Source organism: Lontra canadensis, unplaced genomic scaffold (genome assembly GCF_010015895.1).
Source record: "Lontra canadensis isolate GAN:19392208 unplaced genomic scaffold, GSC_riverotter_1.0 scaffold60, whole genome shotgun sequence".
Taxonomy (NCBI): Eukaryota; Metazoa; Chordata; class Mammalia; order Carnivora; family Mustelidae; genus Lontra; species Lontra canadensis.
This window is the reverse complement of record NW_022631054.1, coordinates 10096600-10117860: the sequence shown is the minus strand read 5'-3', so window position 1 is coordinate 10117860 and position 21261 is coordinate 10096600. Positions and strand designations below refer to the sequence as shown.

General features: G+C 45.5%; 1 protein-coding gene across 5 annotated transcripts in view; it reads right to left on the bottom strand.

The window, feature by feature from the left end:
* Positions 1 to 21261, bottom strand: part of ST3GAL3 (ST3 beta-galactoside alpha-2,3-sialyltransferase 3) — a 188120-nt gene that overhangs the window by 104680 nt on the left and 62179 nt on the right. For 4 of the 5 annotated variants that reach the window (XM_032877539.1, XM_032877542.1, XM_032877544.1 and 1 more), the window contains exon 3: positions 10489 to 10536. The exons of the other annotated variant lie outside the window; for it this stretch is intronic. In XM_032877539.1, the coding sequence (XP_032733430.1) occupies positions 10489 to 10536 (48 nt within the window). The remainder of the gene's footprint in view (positions 1 to 10488; positions 10537 to 21261) is intronic. 5 annotated transcript variants of the gene reach the window in all.

Here is a 21261-nt window from a genome sequence, read left to right as displayed (position 1 = left end):
GGCGGCCTTTATGCCTGAGAGCTACCGCAGACAATGTTTCCTCTATCTGCAGTGCTTCACTCATCCTGCTGACTTGGCAAACACACTCATCCTTCGAGATACAGTTGTCAAAGCAAAATCTAACAGGTATTTTGGTAGTGCCACAAGGACTTTTGTGGCTTGGCCTTTACCTACCCTTCTATCTCCATCTTGCACTATCCTCCCCACTGTGCTCTCTGCTCAGGCCATTCCAGCCTTCATTCAGTTCCTTGAATAATAATAATAATAATAATAATAATAATAATAATAATAATAATAAAAAAAAACCATGAGCTGTCTCAACATAAGACTTTTTCTTAGAAGCAGTGTTCTTCAATTGAAATGTGTCCTCGCCTCTTTACTTGGCTTGATTCCCGCTTATCCTTTAGACCCTAGTTCAAATGTACTCTCAGAAGAGCATTCGCTAACCCTCGTGCCTAGGTTGTGACCCCTCTCTCAGGCCCCTCTAACACACTGTTAGAGCGCTAACAATCATCTGTCCTCATGGCACTTCTGTCTTCTTTTGGAAACAAGCCCCTTGAATTTCTTTGAAGGAACTGCCCTTCTCTTCTGTAGGCGAGTGGTGAGACTGTAAACAGGATTTGCCTGCCCAGAGTGGAGGCACTTGACAAAAGCTAGGTTAGTAAGTTGGTCTCTTTCTCTCTTAAACAGGGTGCTGAAGACATGGACCGTTCGTTGTAATCTAGATTCCTGGCACTGCCCTTCATGTCCTTTCCGAGGACCAGCTGCTTGACCTTTAATTGGGTTCTATGGGTACATGTGACCTTCCAGCAAATTCCTTTTTCTTTTAAGGTAGCCAGATTCCGTTTCTGTTGCTTGCCGTTAAACAATCCTAACTCAATGTATCTTGTATAGATAGGGTCTGGCATAGAGGCTGGTATTCCATCAACTTGCTAAACAGATGGAAGAATGAATGGAGTGACCAGATGACCAAGAGAGCCTAATGAGTAGGCCTAAGACCTGGATTCTTTGTCTCCCTCCACCCCCTGCTGCAGGGGGCAACAGGAATCGTGCACCCATGATGCCGCCAGCAGCTGCAGCTCCCTGTCACCAGCCCCACCCCCTTTCACAGCACTCCCAGCGCACCCAGACAATTATGTCACAGTCACCTGCCCACACAGAGCCTGCCCTGGCTCTTCTTAGGCACTCTTCCCCCATCTCAGTTTCTGACTTTTACTTTGGGGTTTCCTTCTGAGGACTCCACATTTGCCCAGGCAATTCCCCCCTGTCATTTGTAAAAGACAAAAACTCAACTTTCTCCACAAAGACTTCCTGAGGCTCCCGAGTGACTACCCCATTTCCAGCGCAGCCAGGGATCTGACCTGACCAAACCTGCGCTCTCAGAGTCAGAAGCTGGGAACTGGTGGACTGATCTGTGCCCTGTTCCTCATGGAGTTCCCGGACTAGCAGGAAAGCTGAAGTCTGATCTTTAGGAAATGTAAACTAGAACAGAAAGCAATCAGGGAGGCAGAGACATAATGCTCTGTGACACAGGAGCAAAGTTCCTTACTGTCGGGTTTGGGCAAGGCTGCAGAGCCCAGAGCATCTTACTCTATACAAATGTGTTTTTTGAAGCTGCATGCGAATGCCGCTTAGACAAGAGAAATGCTATTTTGAGTGTACCAACTCTTCAGGGTCAACCTGCAGCTGGGGAAGCTGGTGCTAAAGCCTGGGTCTCACCAGCAGCCCATGGATGTCAAGTCTGTCATAAGTACACAAGACTCTGGGACTCGCAAGTCAGCGGGCACAGCGCAGGCCAATGTGCATAGACAGTGCCCCCAGGGCCTGAAGGTGCTCTCTCCTCAGGTGTCAAAGCAGCAAGCCCACAGCCATGCAGTGAAGGAGAGATGTTTAGTCTGGTGGTTTGGGCTTCCTGCCTCAGCCAAGCTGCAAAGCTCAGCATTATAAAAATCCCTGACCAAGGAGCACATGTGTGTCTGCTGCCTGGCTCCAGGTGGGAAGTGGCATGGATAATGCAAATCTCTGCTTTTCTCCTCCCGCACCTGCACCACCTCAGACACATGAACGAGCGCAACGGTCTTTGAAATTAACCATTAACTCTTCCACTGCCGTTCCAAAGGACCACGTTGGTGTTCTGAGCTCATGCAAACTCCTAGGAGGCTCAGACACTGGACATAAACAAAAGGAGGTTATGCACTAAAGTGTGCATGCACCTAGCGATGAACCCTCTCTCTCTTTAAGGCAAAATTAACGAAATTACAAGGAGAAATATATAAGTTTTCTGTCATCACAATGGGAAACACGAGAACCACTGAAACACCAGGCTCACAGAATCCGTGAGAATTCAGAAGACCTGAACAAAACAATCACTAAATTTGAACTGATATAGAGTACCTCACATCCAACGAGTAGAGAATGCACTTTCTTTCCAAGCATATATGGAACATTTATGAAAACTGACCACCTCGGAGGCATAAACCCTGATATAAAAAATTATGAACACTGAAATAAGCTTGAGCTTTTCACTTAAAAATTTGAAAATGCCTCTTTGGGTCTTACAGCAATTCAACATTTAATATACTCCATAATACTTTGTATTTCATTTTGTTCATAATTCCGTAAAGAAAATCGTAAATGTGAGATGCCTGGGTGGCTCAGTCGTTAAGCATCTGCCTTCGGCTTAGGTCAGGATCCCAGGGTTCTGGGATCAAGTCCTGCATTGGGCTCCCTGCTCTACAGGAAGCCTGCTTCTCCCTCTCCTCCCTGTTTGTGTTCCTTCTCTCGATGCGTCTCTCTCTCTCTGTCAAAAAAAATAAAATATTAAAAATAAATTATAAATGCTCTCACAGTACCCAATTAGATAACCCTAAGTGCCCCCTGTTTATTTTAGCGTGTTGTACAAATAGAATCATTCTCAACCTCTGCTCTCATGTGTAAACAGCTGGGAACACCACACTACACAGCGAGATCCTATTCTAGAATGAAGCGAGACCTCCCTCGAAGGTCCCCAAGCAAGGTATCCTACTCTAGCCTCATCCTTAGGCCACGGACACCCAGAATGGAATTTCTGGAACACAAGTGCACATCGTGAGCCAACTGTGCTACTGGTATTTTTGGCCTCCAGTGACCCACTTCCCTTTTTCAGTCTAAAGAGCCACCACAAATCCCCACCAGCTGTCCCTATAATCCGCACAAAGCAGATGTTTAGTAACTAATGGCTGTTGAGGACATCAGAACATTTCCCATGAAGAGGAGGAGTTTGAGGAACACTACCAGGGTATATAAAGTTTAGTTCATGGGCTAAAGATACGGATGTCATTCTATGGGGAAAATGACAGTACTTCGTATCAGGATACACACAGGCCAGCCAGGCAGGACAGGCCACCAGGAAGAAAACTCCAACCACATTATGGAAGCAGCTCTGTAGCCAGATCTTCTCTGATGGGGTCGTCTTAGGCTCCAGCCTCTGAGCTGTGATGAATGGCTAAGTGCAAAGGGCTGAGTGGTAAATGGAACGAGGACCTATCCCAACCAAAAGAGGTCTCTCATTTCCAAAGGAATGGCACTGCACAGTTGCCAATAAAAGTCATAAGCTATATTAAACATAAGTAATACAGATCATGGCTCGGGTGAAAGGGAAAGTTGGCAACAGTTGCAAATGGACTGTCAGACACGGCAGACGAAGGGAGAAAGTGAGGGAAACAACTGTTTATTGAGCACCTACTGTGTACTCACACTGCTCTCGATACTTTCACCTACACTCTCTATTTAATCCTTATGGCCCCACAGGGCAGGCACCGTCTCCATTCTATGTGTGAGGAGCCAGAGGCTTAGAGAGCAGAGAGAACATGTTCTAGATCCCCAACCAGTAAGCAGACCAGCTGAACCAACCTAGGTCTGACTCTGAAGCTTTTCTTTAAATTATGCCACACTGACTCTCAGAGGCAATAAGAACAGCAGACCCACATAGGAAGAGAGCAATTATCTATTACTTCCACGCCTCTGCCCCAGGGTGATGGACAAAGGCCCCAGCCATGCCCCACATGAGTCATGGGAGTCAGCAATAGCCCAGAGGGGCTGGCCAACACGCAAACAGCTCCCACATCATCTCAAGTCAGGGAAATAAATCATAACGGAGGATCAATTCATCAAAGACAAACTAAAATAGGAAAAGCAGTATTATAAGATAAACACAGAAAAATTCACTGACCTAGACTACATTAAGTGACCCAGTAAAATAACTCAGAAGTTCACAAACTGAAATCCAATCTTAAATGGGTACACGCTGGTGCGGGGGAGGGGAGAGCCCTCACAAGAGGCTCCAGATAAGTCGTGGTCCCATGAGACTATGGACCCTCTGTCCCAGCACAGCATAGCTCTTCTCCAGCATGAGACACCTGGGGCCAGCAGAAAGTGGAACCTCACTGGGAGGCAGGAGTCCCAGCCCAGCCGGTGCCAGCCAATGGGTCATGCACCTGGTTCCCTCTCTCCTGGGAAAACAGCCATGCCCTGAGCAGGGCACGCAGGGAATTCTATTCTATTCTATCAAGTGTGTCCAGACCATGCCAGGGTATCTTGAGTGAAGCTGCAGGAGAATTTTGGCAGACAACATGTCGAAAGAGCAGTGGGGACAAGACATAGCAAAAACAGCTCACTCTGCAGTCGGTATCCTAAACTTCATGGAGCTTATCACCTCGTAGGGCAGATAAGGACAAATAATCACCAAGCAATTGTTACATAAAATAAGACAGAGTCCCTCTCTCCAAAAAAAATAATTTTCTTTTTTCCCAGCAGTAGGATTAACACATGCTATTTATTAACTATATAATAAGGTTTTTTTTTTAGATTTTTAAAGAATGAAGTTAAGAATCATTTGAAATTCCCATGATCTAAAATTAATTGCTGTAAACATTTTGGTGAATATCTTCTCAGAAATCTCTCTTTCCAGAAATACATGTGTGAATGTGCATATATAATTTTACTTATACGTGACCTCAATATACATGCTCTTTGTTCCTGTTTTGCTCACTCAAAAATATCCTCAATGTCTTTCTGTGTTGATAAAAATAAAATTACACCATCATTTTTAATGGCTATGCAGTATTCCACCATATGGATGTACCATTTTTTTTACATAATCCTTAAGTACGCACTGCATGATGGACATCGCCATTTCTATTTTTCTACTCCTCAACAAATATTTACTGAGCACCTATTACGTGCCAGCTACTGTTCTCTAAGTACCAGGGACACAGTGATGAACAAGACAGGCAAGGTCCCTGGCCAAATGCTATTGGGGGAGACTGACAGTACGCAAGTAAAGAGCAGATACTTTGAAGGAAGGATGAGTGCAAAGAAGAAATAAAGACATACCTTCCTAGAGAAGGAATGGGTGTCAAGAAAGCAGATTACTTTAGGTGCAGCAGTCCAAGAAGGCCTGCCTGCAGAGAGGACATCTGAACACAGACCTGGGACGGTCACGGGAAGTGGGAGTGGATATAATTAATTTTTTATGCTTTGATCTTATATCGCATCATCTCACTAAACTCACTTACTAGTTCTAGGAGGGGGTTTTTTGGTAGATTCCTTGAGATTTTCTATGCAGGCAATCATGTCACCTATGAGGAGGGTCAGTTTTATTCTTTCCTTTCCAATCTGTGCTCTCATTGTTCCTTTTTCTTGCCTTCCTGCACCAGCTAGGACTTGCAAGAGTGGTTCCGGATCTCAGAGGGAAAGCAGGTTTTCACCATGAGGCCTGCTGTTTGCTGTATGTTGTTTGGAGATGCCTTGTATCCAGCTGAAGAAGTTCCCTTCTAAGTTCACTGAGAGTTTTTTTTAAATTGGGAGTAGATGCTGAATTTCTGTCAAATATTTTTTCTTCACCAATTAACACGGCCATGTAGTTTCCCTTCTTTAGACAGTAAATATGGCGGTCTACATTGACTGACATTTGAATGATGAACCAGCCTTTCATTTGCAGGATAAATCCCACGTGGGCACCAAATCTGGGGAGTTTTAGGCGTTATTCCTTTGAGTGACTTTTCTGTACTGCACTGTTCCTCTTCTTCTAGGATTCCAACGGGAGACAGTAAGCGGGTGTTGCCCCATGTATCACTGGGGCTCTGCTCAACTTTTTAACTCTTTCTTCTTCTGTGGTTCACACTGGGTAATTCCTATTGATTTCCTTTCAAGGTCATTGATTCTTTCCTCTTCATCTCTATTTTATTCCTGAGTCCATTCAGTTGAGTTTCTTTAAATGTCAGTATTGTATTTTTTCCCCTATATCTCCATTTGGTTCTTTCTTATTTATTTATTTTTTTTTTTGGTGGTGGGGGGAGGGCCTAACAGTTTCTATCTTTTTTGTTTCAACACTGTTTGCTCTCATTTTGTAGAGCATTTTTATAATAGCCATTTTATTTATTTTTTTTAAAGATTTATTTATTTATTTGACAGAGATCACAATTAGGCAGAGAGGCAGGCAGAGAGAGAGAGAGAGGAGGAAGCAGGCTCCCCGCTGAGCAGAGAGCCCGATGTGGGGCTCGATCCCAGGAACCTGGGATCATGACCTGAGCTGAAGGCAGAGGCTTTAACCCACTGAGGCACCCCAGCGCCCCTATAATAGCCATTTTAAAGTCATTGTCAGATTATTCCAACATCTCTGTTGAGATTTTCCTGGTTCTTCACATGGTAATAATTTTGGATTATACCTTGGATATTTTGAATATGAAGTGATGAAACTTTAGCTCTAGCTTAAATCCTGGGGAAGGGGGCACCAGGGTGGCTCAGTCAGTTAAGTCTCTGACTCTTGGTTTCAGCTCAGGTCATGATCTCAGGGTCCTGGGATTGAGCCCCGTGTTGGGCTCTGTGCTTAGCAGGCTCTGTGCTTAGCAACAGAGTCTGCTTGAGGATTCTCTCTCCCCCTTGGCCCCGTCCCCTGCTCGCGCAGTCTCTTTCTCTAAAATAAATAAATCTTTTAAAAAAAGTAAATAAGGGCGCCTGGGTGGCTCAGTGGCTTAAGCATCTGCCTTCAGCTCAGGTCTTGGTCTCAGGGTCCTGGGATCGAGCCCCACATCAGGCTCTCTGGTCGGCAGGGAGCCTGCTTCCCCCTCACCCTCTGCCTGCCTCTCTGCCTACTTGTGCTCTCTCTCTGTCAAATAAATAAATAAAATCTTTTTTAAAAAAGTTAAATAAATAAATCCAGTGGGCAATGTTGACCTTTCTTTTCTACCAGACTCTTAACCAGGTTGGATTTAGGGGGCGAGTTCTGACCAGCCTTCCATGGACTGTGGTTTGAATGTCAAAACCCACTCATGTGTGTCCTCTGTGTCGCCACCCACTGTCCAGTCTGGGACTCAGGCAGTGGTCTATCTTTCAGATCAGTTCTCAAAGTCTTTGGTATGTTGGTTAGGATCAGAAGCATACATGCGTAGCTCAGGGGTTAGCCCAGAAGGTCCTATGTAATTTTCTGGAACCACTTTGAGTTCTTCCCTCTCAATTTTCTCCTTGTACCTTCCAGTTCACTGGGCCTCCCCTTCTTGGTTCTCTGGCCTGAAAGCTGGGATCTTAGTTACCATATTCTGTCACACATTTCCTAAACTGTACCCAAATCCAACCAGCAGGAAGGCAGAGGAGAAAAAGGCAGCCGATTTCACCCCGCCCTCCCGGGATTACACATCCTCTGATCAGAGAGGAAGGTTTCCCTTTCTCAGTTTTAGGGGCTTGAAGACCACTGCTGCCACTGAACCCACCACCACCACAACTACTGTGGGACAGCCGGGTGACTAGGGCACAAGAGAACAGAGGAAAAGAACCCCTGGGACTTCTCCTCTGCCTGAGCCTCAGAGCCCCTTTCCTGCCCAAGAGCCCTAACTAGAGGTCTTCTGAAATTCATGGGACACTGGTGGAAAAATGAGAAATTCATTGCCAGTGTGCAGCATGTTTAATTCTAGTCTTTTTCCCCAATCTGTCTGCTGCCATTCATATCTCAGAGTCCTCAAACAGCTGCTAAATGCACCTGTCCAGGCCTTTAGCTGCATCCAATGACAGAGTTTCTTGTACATGTGTCTTGTACACGTATCTTGGTACCTACAGAAGCATGCCCTTATGTAGGGAATACAGCTATGAGAGGAAATACCAGGTCATGAGATATGTGTCTATTCGAATTTTGCTAGATACTACATGGTCATTTGTGAAAAGGTTGTAACCAACTTACCCTCTGGCCAGTAAAGGCTTAGAGTTTCCACTCTACCACGTCCTCACCAACTCTGGAATAGCAAGCTTTTCCAAAGTTTTCCCATTTTGGTAGAGGTGCAGAGGGATCTCACAGAAATCCCAATTTGCCTTTCCCCAGGTTGCAATGCAAAATGCAATCAAACACCCTTTCATAAGTTTATTCGCCATCTGGATTTCCTCTTTTGTGAAGTGCCTACCTAGGCCTTTTTGCTTGTTTTGATACCGGGTTGTTTCTTTATTCCTATTGATTTCTGCAGCTCTTCATCCTGGAAATGTGGCCCTTGTTGGTTGTTTGTGTTACAAAGATCTTTTTTCTGCCCTGGATTGCCTTTATCACTCTCTTAAAGGTGTCTTTCTGATTAATAAGAAGTTTTTAACTTGAATGTAATAAAATTGATCAATCTTTTCCTATAAAAGTAGACACAACTTCTGTGTCTATTTAAAAACTTTCTCTCTGTCCACTCTTTTTTTTTCTTAATCCTACATGAATTTTTATCAACATACCATAAAACCGATTTTAATGACATATTTTGAACACATTATATGACCTGTTTCTTTTTTTTTTTTAAGGTTTTATTTATTTATTTATTTGACAGACAGAGATCACAAGGAGGCAGAGAGGCAGGCAGAGAGAGAGGAGGAAGCAGGCTCCCCGCTGAGCAGAGAGCCCGATGCAGGGCTCAATCCCAGGACACTGAGATCATGACCTGAGCTGAAGGCAGAGACTCAACCCACTGAGCCACCCAGGTGCCCCATATGACCTGTTTCTTGATATTTACATTACCTATAGTCTTTTTTTAAAATTTAATTTTATTTTTGTGTTTTGTTCACTCTCTTTTTTAAGACTTTATTTATTTATTTGACAGATAGAGATCACAAGTAGGCAGAGAGGCAGGCAGAGAGAGGAGGAAGCAGGCTCCCTGCTCAGAGGAGAGCCCAATGCGGGGCTCGATCCCAGGACCCTGGGATCATGACCTGAGCCGAAGGCAGAGGGTTTAACCCACTGAGCCACCCAGGTGCCCCTGTCCACTCTCTCTTAAAGTGATCTCTCTTGTCTCAGCATTTAGGTGGAGTACATCTCAAGCACATGAGGCATGAGACAGCAAGATAACAAGGGAGATAGTACGAGCTGCAGAGGTGGATGGATCTGACTGGCCCAGACAGGTTATTTTACCTTTCAGAGCATCAGTTTCTTTCATCTATAATCAAAGATACACTATCTACCTTGCAAGATGTGTCTGAAGCTCCTACCACGGCATTGGCACACAGAAAGCCCTTAGTAAACAGGGGCAGCCGTGACTGCTTCCTCCGAACTACTCTTTCCCCTCATCCACAGCTGCCAGAACATCAGGGCTGCTTTGTGAAACACTGATCATATCTACTGCATTTGAGGACAGCGAAATGGATTCATTGCCCTCATCATGCCAGCCAAGCCTCCCTGTTACAGGCGGCACCCACCAATACGAGAACCACCATCTTTGACTAAAAACGCAGGTGTGATGCCTGGAGGTGCTCTTCTCACACAGTAGGGTCATCCTGATGCTCCCACACCAACGTAATGGCAGCAAGCCAAAGACCCAAAGTGATGTCTCTTTGTGCTCACCGCCAACAGCACAGTGGTGTGAAGCAGGAAGACGGCCTCAGACCTAGGAGAGTCAAGCTCCACTGAGCTGGAGGGATTTGGTGTCCAAGGAGTGGGTCTGTCAGCCTGTATGTCCTGCGCTTAGACTCGGGGAAGAGAGGGCATCTGTCGGCCAGCACGTGGGTTGGCACAAGTGCATGGTGAAGTGCGCATCCCAGAGGAGGTGTGTATTTCAGTATATGGGATGTGCATATCCTCAGGAAGCTGCCGTACTCCCATTGGCCTGACACTGAGTTGGAGAGCCCCGATGACAATCTTCTCTAGCGTCCCCAGAGCGTGGGGCCTCTCAATGACCTCTGCCCCACTCTCCGGGCCACGGTATATGCTCAGAAAACACACACCCTTTATGGGAACCTGGAACACTCTGAACGAGGAGGGAGCATCTACCCACAGTCCCCCAGGTGCCCGCTGTTCAAGCAGCTGGCCAAGTCTTCTGGATGTTGCGTCCCACTTTCTAAACCATGAGTCCCCAGAAAAGCTCCTGAAGACTTTCCCACAGGTCTGAGGTATACCACTGCCCTCCCCGGGTACCCCGCCCCCCCACCTCACCAGGCTCCACTTCAAATGTGGCCAAGTGCTGAGTGCTGAAAGGATAGAGGGGGAGGGATTGGTACCTGAGCCTAGTGTTTGTCCAGCGGAGTCAAAGGAAAGAACCACTGAGTCTGCAACACAAGAGGACAAGTTCATTTCTTTCTCCTTCTTAGAGGGAAAAAAGAAGAAAAAAAAAAAAAGCTCCCACCAACTCTGCCCAAACCCTCCCCCAGGGGAAAGTCAACTGGACTGGAACACTGAGATGCACAGACAGCATCCACAGGTCTGTGCCCAACCCCCCAACTGGGCCATGAGGCCCTGCTGAGCCCAGCCCCGAGCCTTCCGCTACCAGGAAGAACATCTCAGGGCAGAGACAGGCCCCATATTCTTCAGAGGCATTTCCTGCCAAATTAGGGGACAATCTTTTTTTTTTTTTCCCCCTTCTTACAATGAAAATAAAATTAAAGCAATGCAACAGAAACTCTCCTGCATCTGGTTAAAGGCACTAACATTTCCCTTTGACTTCTCCCTTTCTTTTCCTATTCATATACCTAATTGTTTATTATTTCTTCTCCAAAAGGGCTTTAAGTGGCCTACAGGAATTTAAAGTACACACTGGAACTTAAAAATGAAGAAGTCGAGAAAGGAAATATATAGTCAGGGGAATGTTAGTCCACAAAATGCATGCCATGGGAACCAGAGGTAGAATCCAGGAGGCCCGAGCTCCCAAATCACCAAAGGAAAGGAGAAAATGAACAGTTACAAGATTTAGTGCCCACAGTGCATTCATTCATTTGACCGATCAGGAAGTATTGATTGGGCATGATATTATACCATGACTCTGAGATACAGCAGCGAACAAAAAAGCATAGTCTCCTCACGGATCTCCCTGCCATCAGTACAGGAGACAAAAAAAGTTACCAAACAACAAGGCATCCAACTCAAAACTGACTAAGTCAAAAAGAGTGCTGTGAACATTCCCATTAAGAACCAGACCTACATACCCAGGATCCTGGGATCAAGCCCCACATCGGGCTCCCTGCTCAGTGGGAAACCTGCTTCTCCCTCTCCCACTCCCCCTGCTTGTGTTCCCTCTCTTACTGTGTCTCTGTCAAATAAATAAATAAAATCTTAAAAAAAAAAAAAAAAAAAGAAAGAAAGAAAAGAAAAGAAAGAAAGAACTAGACCTAGGGGGGGCGCCTGGGTGGCTCAGTCAGTGAAGCATCTGACTCCTGATTTCATCTCAGGTCTCAATCTCAGGGTCGTGAGTTCGAGCCTTACACCAGGCTCCATGCTGGTTGTGTAGCCTACTTAAAAAATTAAAAAAACAAAAAAACAAAAAAGCCACCCGGACCTAGTTAGGAAGGGGAGTGGGTGTTGGTTAGGGAAGGCTTCCCTGAAGAACGCACACTGGAACTAACAGCTGAACAGAAGCAGGAGTTAAACGTAACAAGAATGGAACGAGGCATTCCAGGCAGAGAGGTCACCATCTGAAGCTCGATGGGATGGGATGCTTCAGAGTGACTAAAAGACCAAATAGCAAAGCAAATAGCAAAGAGTCATCAGGAGGAAATTTCTCTTGTGGGTCCCAATAGTAAGAGGGGGACGCTGTATGATGTTGAAGACTGTAACTTCCACAGCATTTCTGTAGTAAGTGAGTGTGAATGTGGTTAAGGCTATTTCTTCCAACACGAGCGTGTACAAAATGAAGCCAACGTATAGTTCAATAAAGCAATTCTACAGAACACCAAGATAATGTAAGGCCCCAGACAGCCCCGGGTAGCCCAGACTCAAAAGGCTCACCCACCAACAAGGAAAGCCAGCTGGATACGTATGGGACCGGGGTCTACAGCCCCACTGCCACCCCAGCATTACCCTTTGGATCTCAAGTTGATGTCATTTTCTTACTGTACAAGGAAATCCAACACAACAGTTATGTTAACTGTAAGTAATGTCTGTCCCCACTGCTGGACTATCAGCCCCCTGAAGGCAAACACTGTACCCGCTTGATCCTGTGCCCCGTTACCCACACAATGCCTGGCACTTGATAGTCATCTGCTGGATAACAGTGCCGAGAGAAATGAACGGACCACAGGTCCTTCTTGATAAGGATCAGAAAGCACAGACTCTGTACTGCCAGTTAAGGACAGATCTACATGCTTTGAAACCTACCAAGGAGATGATAGGGTTGAGGTCTTTTTACAAACGTGCAGAAGCACAGGAAGGCCACTTGGCTGACCCGACAGATGACCACCCTGCCTCTGTGAGACAAAATCAAGGTCAAACTCTCATAAATGCTATTTCTTTATCAACAGTTCACACATCGTCTTTTCTCAATGCTACTGCCCTTCCAGAAGAGAAACCCCTCTTTCTCTCTTTATTTAAGGAGCTTTATTGAGGTATAATTTACATACTATAAAATTCAATCATTTTAAATGTACAATGGATTTTTTAGAGACTTTACAGAGCTGTGCAACTATCACCACATGCAATTTTTTGACATTTCCATCACTCTGAAAAGATCCCTCCTGCCCATTTTATCCTGCTCCGTTCCCACCTCCAACCCCAGGCAACCACTGTTTCACTTACTGTCTCTATAAATTTGCCTTGCTGGACATCTGCCTACCCACTTTTGCTGGGGCTGTTCTACATCCCCTAACCACACCCCTGCCTCCAATGTGACCCCGATTCCACCACCCTTTCTACCGCTGACGATGTTTCTGAAAAGTATACCTCACTGTGGCTTTGCTTTTGATTAAAATCCTTCAGAGGCTTCCCGCAGCCTGTAAGACAGAATCCAAGCTCTGACATTCATTCTCTCATTTCCCCCTCATTTGCCATTTTTAATACATCTCATATTCCAGATGGGCCAGACGACCTCTACTTCCCCAGGGGTATACACCAGTGTGTCTTCACTCATCGGACATACTGTGCTCACTGCCTGTTTGCATGCCAAAAATCTCCCACTTTTCCATTAAGATTCCACTCAATCATCCCCTCTTCTTTTTTCTTTTTTTAAAGTAGGCTCCATGCCCAGTATGGAGGCCAGTGTGGGGCTTGAACTCATGACCCTGAAATCAAGACCTGAGCAGAGATCAAGAATCAGGACGCTTAGCCAACCGAGCTCCCCCATGTGCCCCAATCATCCCCTCCTCTTGACACCTTCTCTGGTCAGTTCTGCTCACCCTCTTCTTTAGGACATCACTGGACTATTATTATATCATTTATCATAACACCTGGTTACCTCTTTTTCTGTTAAGCATTTCAAGTTCCCTGAGGACAAGAAACTTGTCTTCATTCTGAGGCAGTGATTCCTGGCTGGGTGACTGACACACAGGAAGTACTCAATAGGTTTCTTCAACAAAGGAATAAACGTAAATGTCCTTGCTTGCTTTCAAAGGTGATGTGATCTAAGTGGTATTTCAGGGGCTGGGGTGCGGGGGGGCGGGGAATATCCATTTTGCATACAGATTCTCATTCAATTATGTCAACCTAACTCCCTCCACAGTGAAGCGTCAGGGGTTCAAGTGTGGCCTCCTCCTAGAAAGATAAAAGCATGTATACAGGGGCGCCTGGGCAGCTCAGTGGGTTAAAGCCTCTGCCTTCAGCTCAGGTCAGGATCTCAGGGTCCTGGGATCGAGGCCCGCATCCAGCCCCGCATCCAGCCCCGCATCCAGCCCGCATCGAGCCCCGCATCGAGCCCCGCATCGGGCTCTCTGCTCAGCAGGGAGCCTGCTTCCTCTTCTCTCTCTGCCTGCCTCTCTGCCTACTTGTGAGCTCTGTCTGTCAAATAAATAAATAAAATCTTTAAAAAGAAAAAAAAAAAAGCATGTATACAAATCAGTGTAAGGGGAATACAAAAAATGGCCTCGAAGCTTCTAGGTTAGAGGCTGCAGCCACCTGGGGAAGATTAGGACCAGCTTCCTGAGCAGCTAGCTGACTGCCCACCCGAGCAACAATAAAAACAGCATCTCAAATTTTTACTGCAGTTGACAAGGACCATTCCAACTGCAATTTACCTTCTCTGTACTCTCAAGCAGTCCTGAAATCATCTCTTTTCTTTTGTAAAGATTTTATTTATTTATTTGACAGAGGGAGACACAGAGAGAGAGGGAGACACAGCGAGAGAGGGAACACAAGCAGGGGGAGTGGGAGAGGGAGAAGTAGGCTTCCCGCTGAGCGGGGGGGAGCCCAATGCAGGGCTGGATCCCAGGACCCTGGGATCATGACCTGAGCCAAAGGCAGGCGCCTAATGACTGAAACACCCAGGCGCCCCTGAAATAATCTCTTTTTAAACTTTTCAACATAAACCAAGAAGAAAAGCTTAAAAGTTAAGTAAAAGACAAACTAAAACTTAACTGAGCCTAAAAGCAGCAAGATGAAATGCTAAGAGTGGCTGTCTCTGGGTGAGAGAATTACAGGTTATGTTTCTACTCTGTTTTTGCAGAATTTGTACAGTGACATGTATTATTTATACCATCATCATCATCATTTGTAAAAAACTAAAAAAAAAAAAAAAGAGGGGGCGCCTGGGAGGCTCAGTGGGTTAAATCCTCTGCCTTTGGCTCAGGTCATGATCCCAGGGTCCTGGGATCAAGCCCCTCATGGGGCTCTCTGCTCAGCAGGGAGCGTGCTTCCCTTCCTCTTTCTCTCTCTCTCTCTGCCTGCCTCTCTGCCTACTTATCTCTATCGGTCAAATAAATAAATAAAATTTAAAAAAAAAAAAAAAGAACTCTCTAATCCACCTGTAGGATTTTAACCTCTAACTCAGAGGTACCAGTACAAAAGGATGGAAGGTTCTTGACTGGTCTTCATTTTCCACTGTACACGCCCATAAGCTGTTCAGCTTTTTCCTAAAGTTATTGAGGTTGTCCTTTTATTTCATGCCACTTAAATATACCTCAGCTACATCAATTCCTAAATAGACCGGGCTTTTTAAAATTATTATTCTTTTTATCTCCCCTCTCCTCACCCCTCCACGCCCCGACAAATTTATCAATGCCGATTATGTGCCAGGCCCTGTGCCAGATACTAGAGGCAGGGAGCTGAATAAGAGCCAGTCTCTGCCTCACAGCCAAGGAAGACGGACAAGTTCATTGGCACCTGAAATAAAAACAAAGTGGATAAACGTATGCAAAGAGTAAGCAGGAAGCAGAGGAGCGTCTTACTGGAAAGAAAAAGTCAGGGCTTTCGAAGCTATGACTTCCGGCAGTAGCGCACGGCTCCTGGGAGCACGTGTACGCACTGCGGGAGACGTGAGTGACAGGGCAGAAATTTCAGAAGGAAGTTAGTGACATTTTCATGTTTTGCGTTACTTTTGATGGATTTTGCTTGGAGCATTAAAAAGCACAGACTTGAGAAATCAGTTCAGTTATTCGTTATTTGTGCTTATTCTAAAGGACAGAAAATCATTTTAGTCATAAGCCACTAGGACAGCGAAAGCGAAAACCTGGTATTCAACAAATCAAGAAGTTTGTTTTGCAAGGAACAGAGCAAGAATATCCAGACTTCTCCTTGTCCGGCTATTTCAAGCAGCCCAGGCTCCAGCTGTTCCTGGCTGAGAACAGGCCAGAGGCAGCCATGTGGTGTGCTACGCAAGCGACCAAACAGAATTCCAGACCAAGGTACAACAGAGCGTCGCTGTGCACGACTTTGTTCAAGGAGGAAACCTAGAATTTACTGGAAGTCTTTTATTATGGTCAGATGTTTCCTGTGTCTGGTTTCTGAAGCTTTGGATAAAAGGAATATAAAAGTAGAAAGAATGGGGCCCAGTCTTTCCAGTCACCGGAGGGGCTTCCAAAGCTCAAATTCTGCAGACAAGCCACACATTTGGGGGCAAGGTAGCAGTCGCGGTACACACTCAACACTTAACTTCTGCTATCTGCCACGTGAAAGCCCTAGAGATGGAAGAATGGATCAAAAAAGAAATTGTCCCTTCAAGCAGCTTGTGAGCAGGTAAAATAAAAACACATATGAAGCTAAGCATTCAGAGTTAACAGTCCTGTACTATATACTTGATATATGCTGGGAGCGGATCATAAATATTCTCACCACATGTACACACACACACACACACACACACACAGGTAACTAGGTGAGTTGAGGGATGGGCAAACTTGCTTTATTGTGGTGATCATTCCACAAATAGAGATATATGTCCAATTATCACACTGTACACCTTAAACTTACACAGTGCTGTCAATTATGTCTTCCTAAAGTTGGGGATGAAAAGCTAAGCATAACACAGAGGGATGGAAATAAGAGTAAGGAAGGAGCTAGTTCACTGTTTGCTAATTTAACAGATATTTCCGAAGCAATTCTCACACACCAGACTTAGGGATACAATAGTAAAAAAGAACAACAAGACTGCTCCTATTCTCAAGGAATTTATGTTTTATGCAGGGAGATGAAAAAAATGAGTAAACAAATGAGCAAAGCAAGTTCAGGCAGTAAGTGGAACACAGAATGTTTAGCCATGTGACAGTGACTGACGGTGAGGTACAGGCCAAGTTAGATGGGGTGTCTCGGGAAGGCTTCTCTGAGGAGGTGACCTGTGGGCTGAGACCTGAAGACAGGAGCCAGCCAAGAGTAGATGAAGGGGAAAAAAAAGAGCTCCAGGCGAAAGAAAAAAGCAAGTTTAGCAATCTTAGTACATTTAAGGACCAGAGAGAAGCGGCACTCGGGTGGCTCAGTTGTTAAGCGTCTGCCTTTGGCTCAGGTCACGATCCCGGAGTCCTGGGTTCAAGCCCCGCATCAGGCTCCCCAGCTCAGCAAGAGGCCTGCTTCTCTCTCTCCCACTCCCCCTGCTTGTGTTCCCTCTCTCACTCTTTCTCTGTCAAATAAACAAATAAAATCTTAAAAAAAAAAAAAAAAGGACCAGAGAATGCCAGTGTTGCTGGAACGCAGAGCACAGAAAACACAAGGAGGGTGTGAAATGAGGTCAGAGAGGATGACAGGAACCAGATCCTTGGGAGGCCCTACGTAGGAGGCCATAGAAAGAGTCTGATTGTATTTCAACAGCTTCAACCAGGAGAGCAACATGATCTGATTTATTTTTTAAATATAAACTTTGACTGCTATGTGGGAACAAAATTGACTATTCTGGCAAGGGAGTAAAAGACAGATGAGGGCAGAGAGACTGAAGGCAGGGAGATCGATAAGGAGGAGAATGCTCATTTTAGAGGAGAGAACACAGCAGCCTGAACCAAAACAGTGGCAACAGGAAGAGAAAAGGGATGGATGCTAGAGATGTTCAGAAGGGAAACCTTCCAGGACGAGTGACTGGTGATGAGGGTCAGAGATAAGGAAGGAGGAGGATTATATGTACATTGGGACTTGGGAAACTAGACGGCAACTGCTGCCTGATCGGGAGTGCCCTTCATGTGAACCCCATGATCCTGCCTCTCCTCTGGCCACTGACGACTGGACCACAGTGGGTACCCAACTCTGATCAAAACCCATCTATGAGGCACACAGAGTCTACCTTCGGGCGACCTGAACCGGGAAGTATAGAGAGCTGGGCAGACACAAGCAGAGAAAGAAGCCAAGACTGGGAGGCCATGGGCCAGACTTGATGCTGGGTCCGAGCGTCCACCTTCAAGGCAGAGATCAGAGTGAAAGCCACAACCCTGCCCCTGAGGGCAACAAGACATCTTGAAGAGCTGTCTTAAATCCAGAATGTTCTTCCAGTGCCGGTGTCTGTGGCATTCAACTAGACCACGTTTCCCCTCGACCTCAGGGTTCAGCTTTTCCTCGGTTCCTCTGAGGCTTATCCTGTAACTGAGATTCAACTTTCCATGTCCTTTTGCTATCATATATGCCATATATGCCATATATATATATCATATATGCAATCACATATGCCATCTATAGTCTGAGTGGGCTCACTTCCTCTACCTTCTAGTCCTCACCCTTTAATACACTAGAACCCTCTCTGCCTTCCCCATGACGGGGTATAACATGTGGATCTAACACCAGGCTGGACCTGCTCCAAGGACAACTCACCCCACAGGGTATGAATCACAGGAGAAGCAGAAGGCCCCACTTGAACCTTGGGCCTAAGATGTGGCCTCTAATCTAGCTTTACAGAAGAGCCTCAACTTGAGGGTTTGATTGGTCTGTTAGCAGAACTGATATTTTAATGGCCACGTGGCTGTTTCTTGTTCTAGATTCTCCACTGCCTAGATCCTCAGGGGAGGGTTCTAACCCCTAGTCTTGGTCCCTCAATTTCTTCCCTCTCTCCCCTATCCCAAACAAACAAAACCTGAGTAAATGAGATTCCTGAAGATACAGAGAAAAAAGGCCTGAGGACAGAAAACAAAGTACAACCATTAATTTAGGGGCATGTGATATATGGAAGAGAATCAGTGAAATAATCAAAGAGACAGGACTAGCAGGACAGAGGGAGCCAGAGGATGTGAGAACGGGTTACAAGAAGGAATACGGAAATGTGGCAAGAGGTGGAAGAAGCTGATGGATGAAAAGATACAGCAGAATTATTCACTGGGAAGACATCTGTAACCTCAGTGGGAACCTTTTCCATACAATGATCAGAGGGCAGACTCAGCTCTGAATCAATACAGTAAACACAGTAGACTTATTTCAAGAAGTTTCTTAGATTTACTTCTTTTTTGTGTGTTTTTTGGTTTCTTTTTTAAAAAATTTTATTTATTTACTTGAGAGAGAGCAAGTGAGAGCACAAGCCAGGCAGAGGGTCAGAGGGAGAAGGAGAAGCAGACTCCCCACTGAGCAAGGAGGCTGATGGGGGACTTGATGCCGGGGCCTCCGGGATCATGACCTTAGCCAAAGGCAGATGCTTAACCGACTGAGGCACCCAGGTGCCTAGATTTGTTTAATTAATTTAACCTACTGAACCTATGTAATGGGTTCTTACTAAGCTCAAAAGACTGCAGGAAAAGATTAGATATGTCCCCGCCATGGGAGAGTTTATGAACTATCCACCAGGAGGAGAATACAGAGAAGTTGCTATGGTTCAGATGCAAGAGAGAGTTTTTGCTGGGAGAACCTAGTAAACCAGGGAGGCGGTGGTGTTGACCTAGCTTGAGATGACCTTATAGGACAGGCTGTGCTGGCAGGGTGGGAACAGCTTAGGAGACGCACTGAAGCGTGGAAAGTGAGGGGTGTGTGGTTTCAGGAAGCTAAAATCATACCTAATTAATATATTAGGGTTCCTTTCAGGAGGTAAAAATGCATGTGACTAAAAGGGAACTCGTCAATACAATCTGTGTAGACTTTCAGAAAAGGCTTTGACACATCAAAGACTATTTTTAAAAAGTGAGTCACCATGACACTGAGAAAGTGCGCGCTGTATCATCCAGGAGACAAAAGGCACTTGGCTGAGGATCAGGGGAGGGCCACCCCCTGGGGCATCAGCACCCACAGGGAGACCAGGCAGTCTGGGAGTTGCTGGAATTCTACTACGCGCTGCCCTCTTGGGGGATGGGAGGGGCGGGGCAGGGGGGCGGGGCAGGAGGGTGGCTCTGCTTACAAACCCACGTGCGCAACAGAAGCCACAGAACTAGGCATGCGCGGAAACGGAGCGAGGCGCTGGATGAGGTCTGGAACCGCACACGCAGAAAAGCTTTAGTCTGGTGCCCTCAAGAGAGGAAAGGGCTGGATCCGGTACAGGAGCTCTCGTTTGCTGCGCTCTGATTTCAAGCACGCACATACATACCTGCACTCCCTTCCAAACCCCTCTGGGTGACATCGAAGACTGTTGGAAAGCAGAAGGACGCAAAGACCAAGAAAACAGGAGACGGGACACCAGCAGTAAAGGTTCTGAAGCTGGAAAGCAGGTGAACAGGAGGCTGTGGCTCAGCAAACCCCCCACAAAGCTAAATCCTATACTAGTAGTGGGGAAAGCTGACATACAACCTGAAATGCCCCCAGAGAACTCCCCAAAGGCTCAACCATTGAGCGCCCCAGGTACCACTGAATTGGGAGGGCAAACAATACTAAATACAAGACACGACACTCTTAAGGATGGGCTGAGATCACAAGGCATTAGAAAAAAGTATCCAGTGTAAAGACAGAGACCAAAACAACTGGAAAATAAATGCAATGTGGAAAAACAGAAAATACACATAAAGATGAAAACTTGGGGGGAAAAAAATCATCAAATTCCCCAGAGAGAAGAAACTTCACGAAACAAGTAAAACGTCAATTTTTCAAAAACATACATTTAATAAAAAGAAAATAACTCTTGAAAATTAAGACATGATAGGAGAAATGAAAAAGATTGGAAAATAAGTTGAGGAAATCTCTCAGAATGTAAAGCAAAAGACAGATGGAAAACAGGCGAGAAAAATACTCTTTTTAAATCAGAGGACCAGGGGACGCCTGGGTGGCTCAGTAGGTTAAGCCTCTGCCTTCGGCTCAGGTCATGATCTCAGGGTCCTGGGATCGAGCCCCACATCGGGCTCTCTGCTCAGCGTGGAGCCTGCTTCCTCCCTCTCTCTCTGCCTGCTTCTCTGCCTCCTTGTGATCTCTCTTTGTCAAATAAATAAATAAAACCTTAAAAAATTTTAATAAATCAGAGGACCAGTCTAGGAGACATGACATCTGAATATAGGCATTCTAGAAAGAGAAAATAAGAAAAAAAATGAAGGGAGAAAACAGTCAAAGAAATGATTCAATAAAGTTCTCCATAATTAAAGGGCTTGAGTTTCTTTTTAGCTTGAAGGGACCTCTGAGCATATAGAAAAATATGAAAATAACCCTCCACCAAGGTACAGCATTATGTAATTTCAGAACACTCAAATTTCCAGAGGACAACAGGTTTTATGCAAATAATAAATAAATCAGAATGACATAAGACCCCTCAACAGGAACACTGA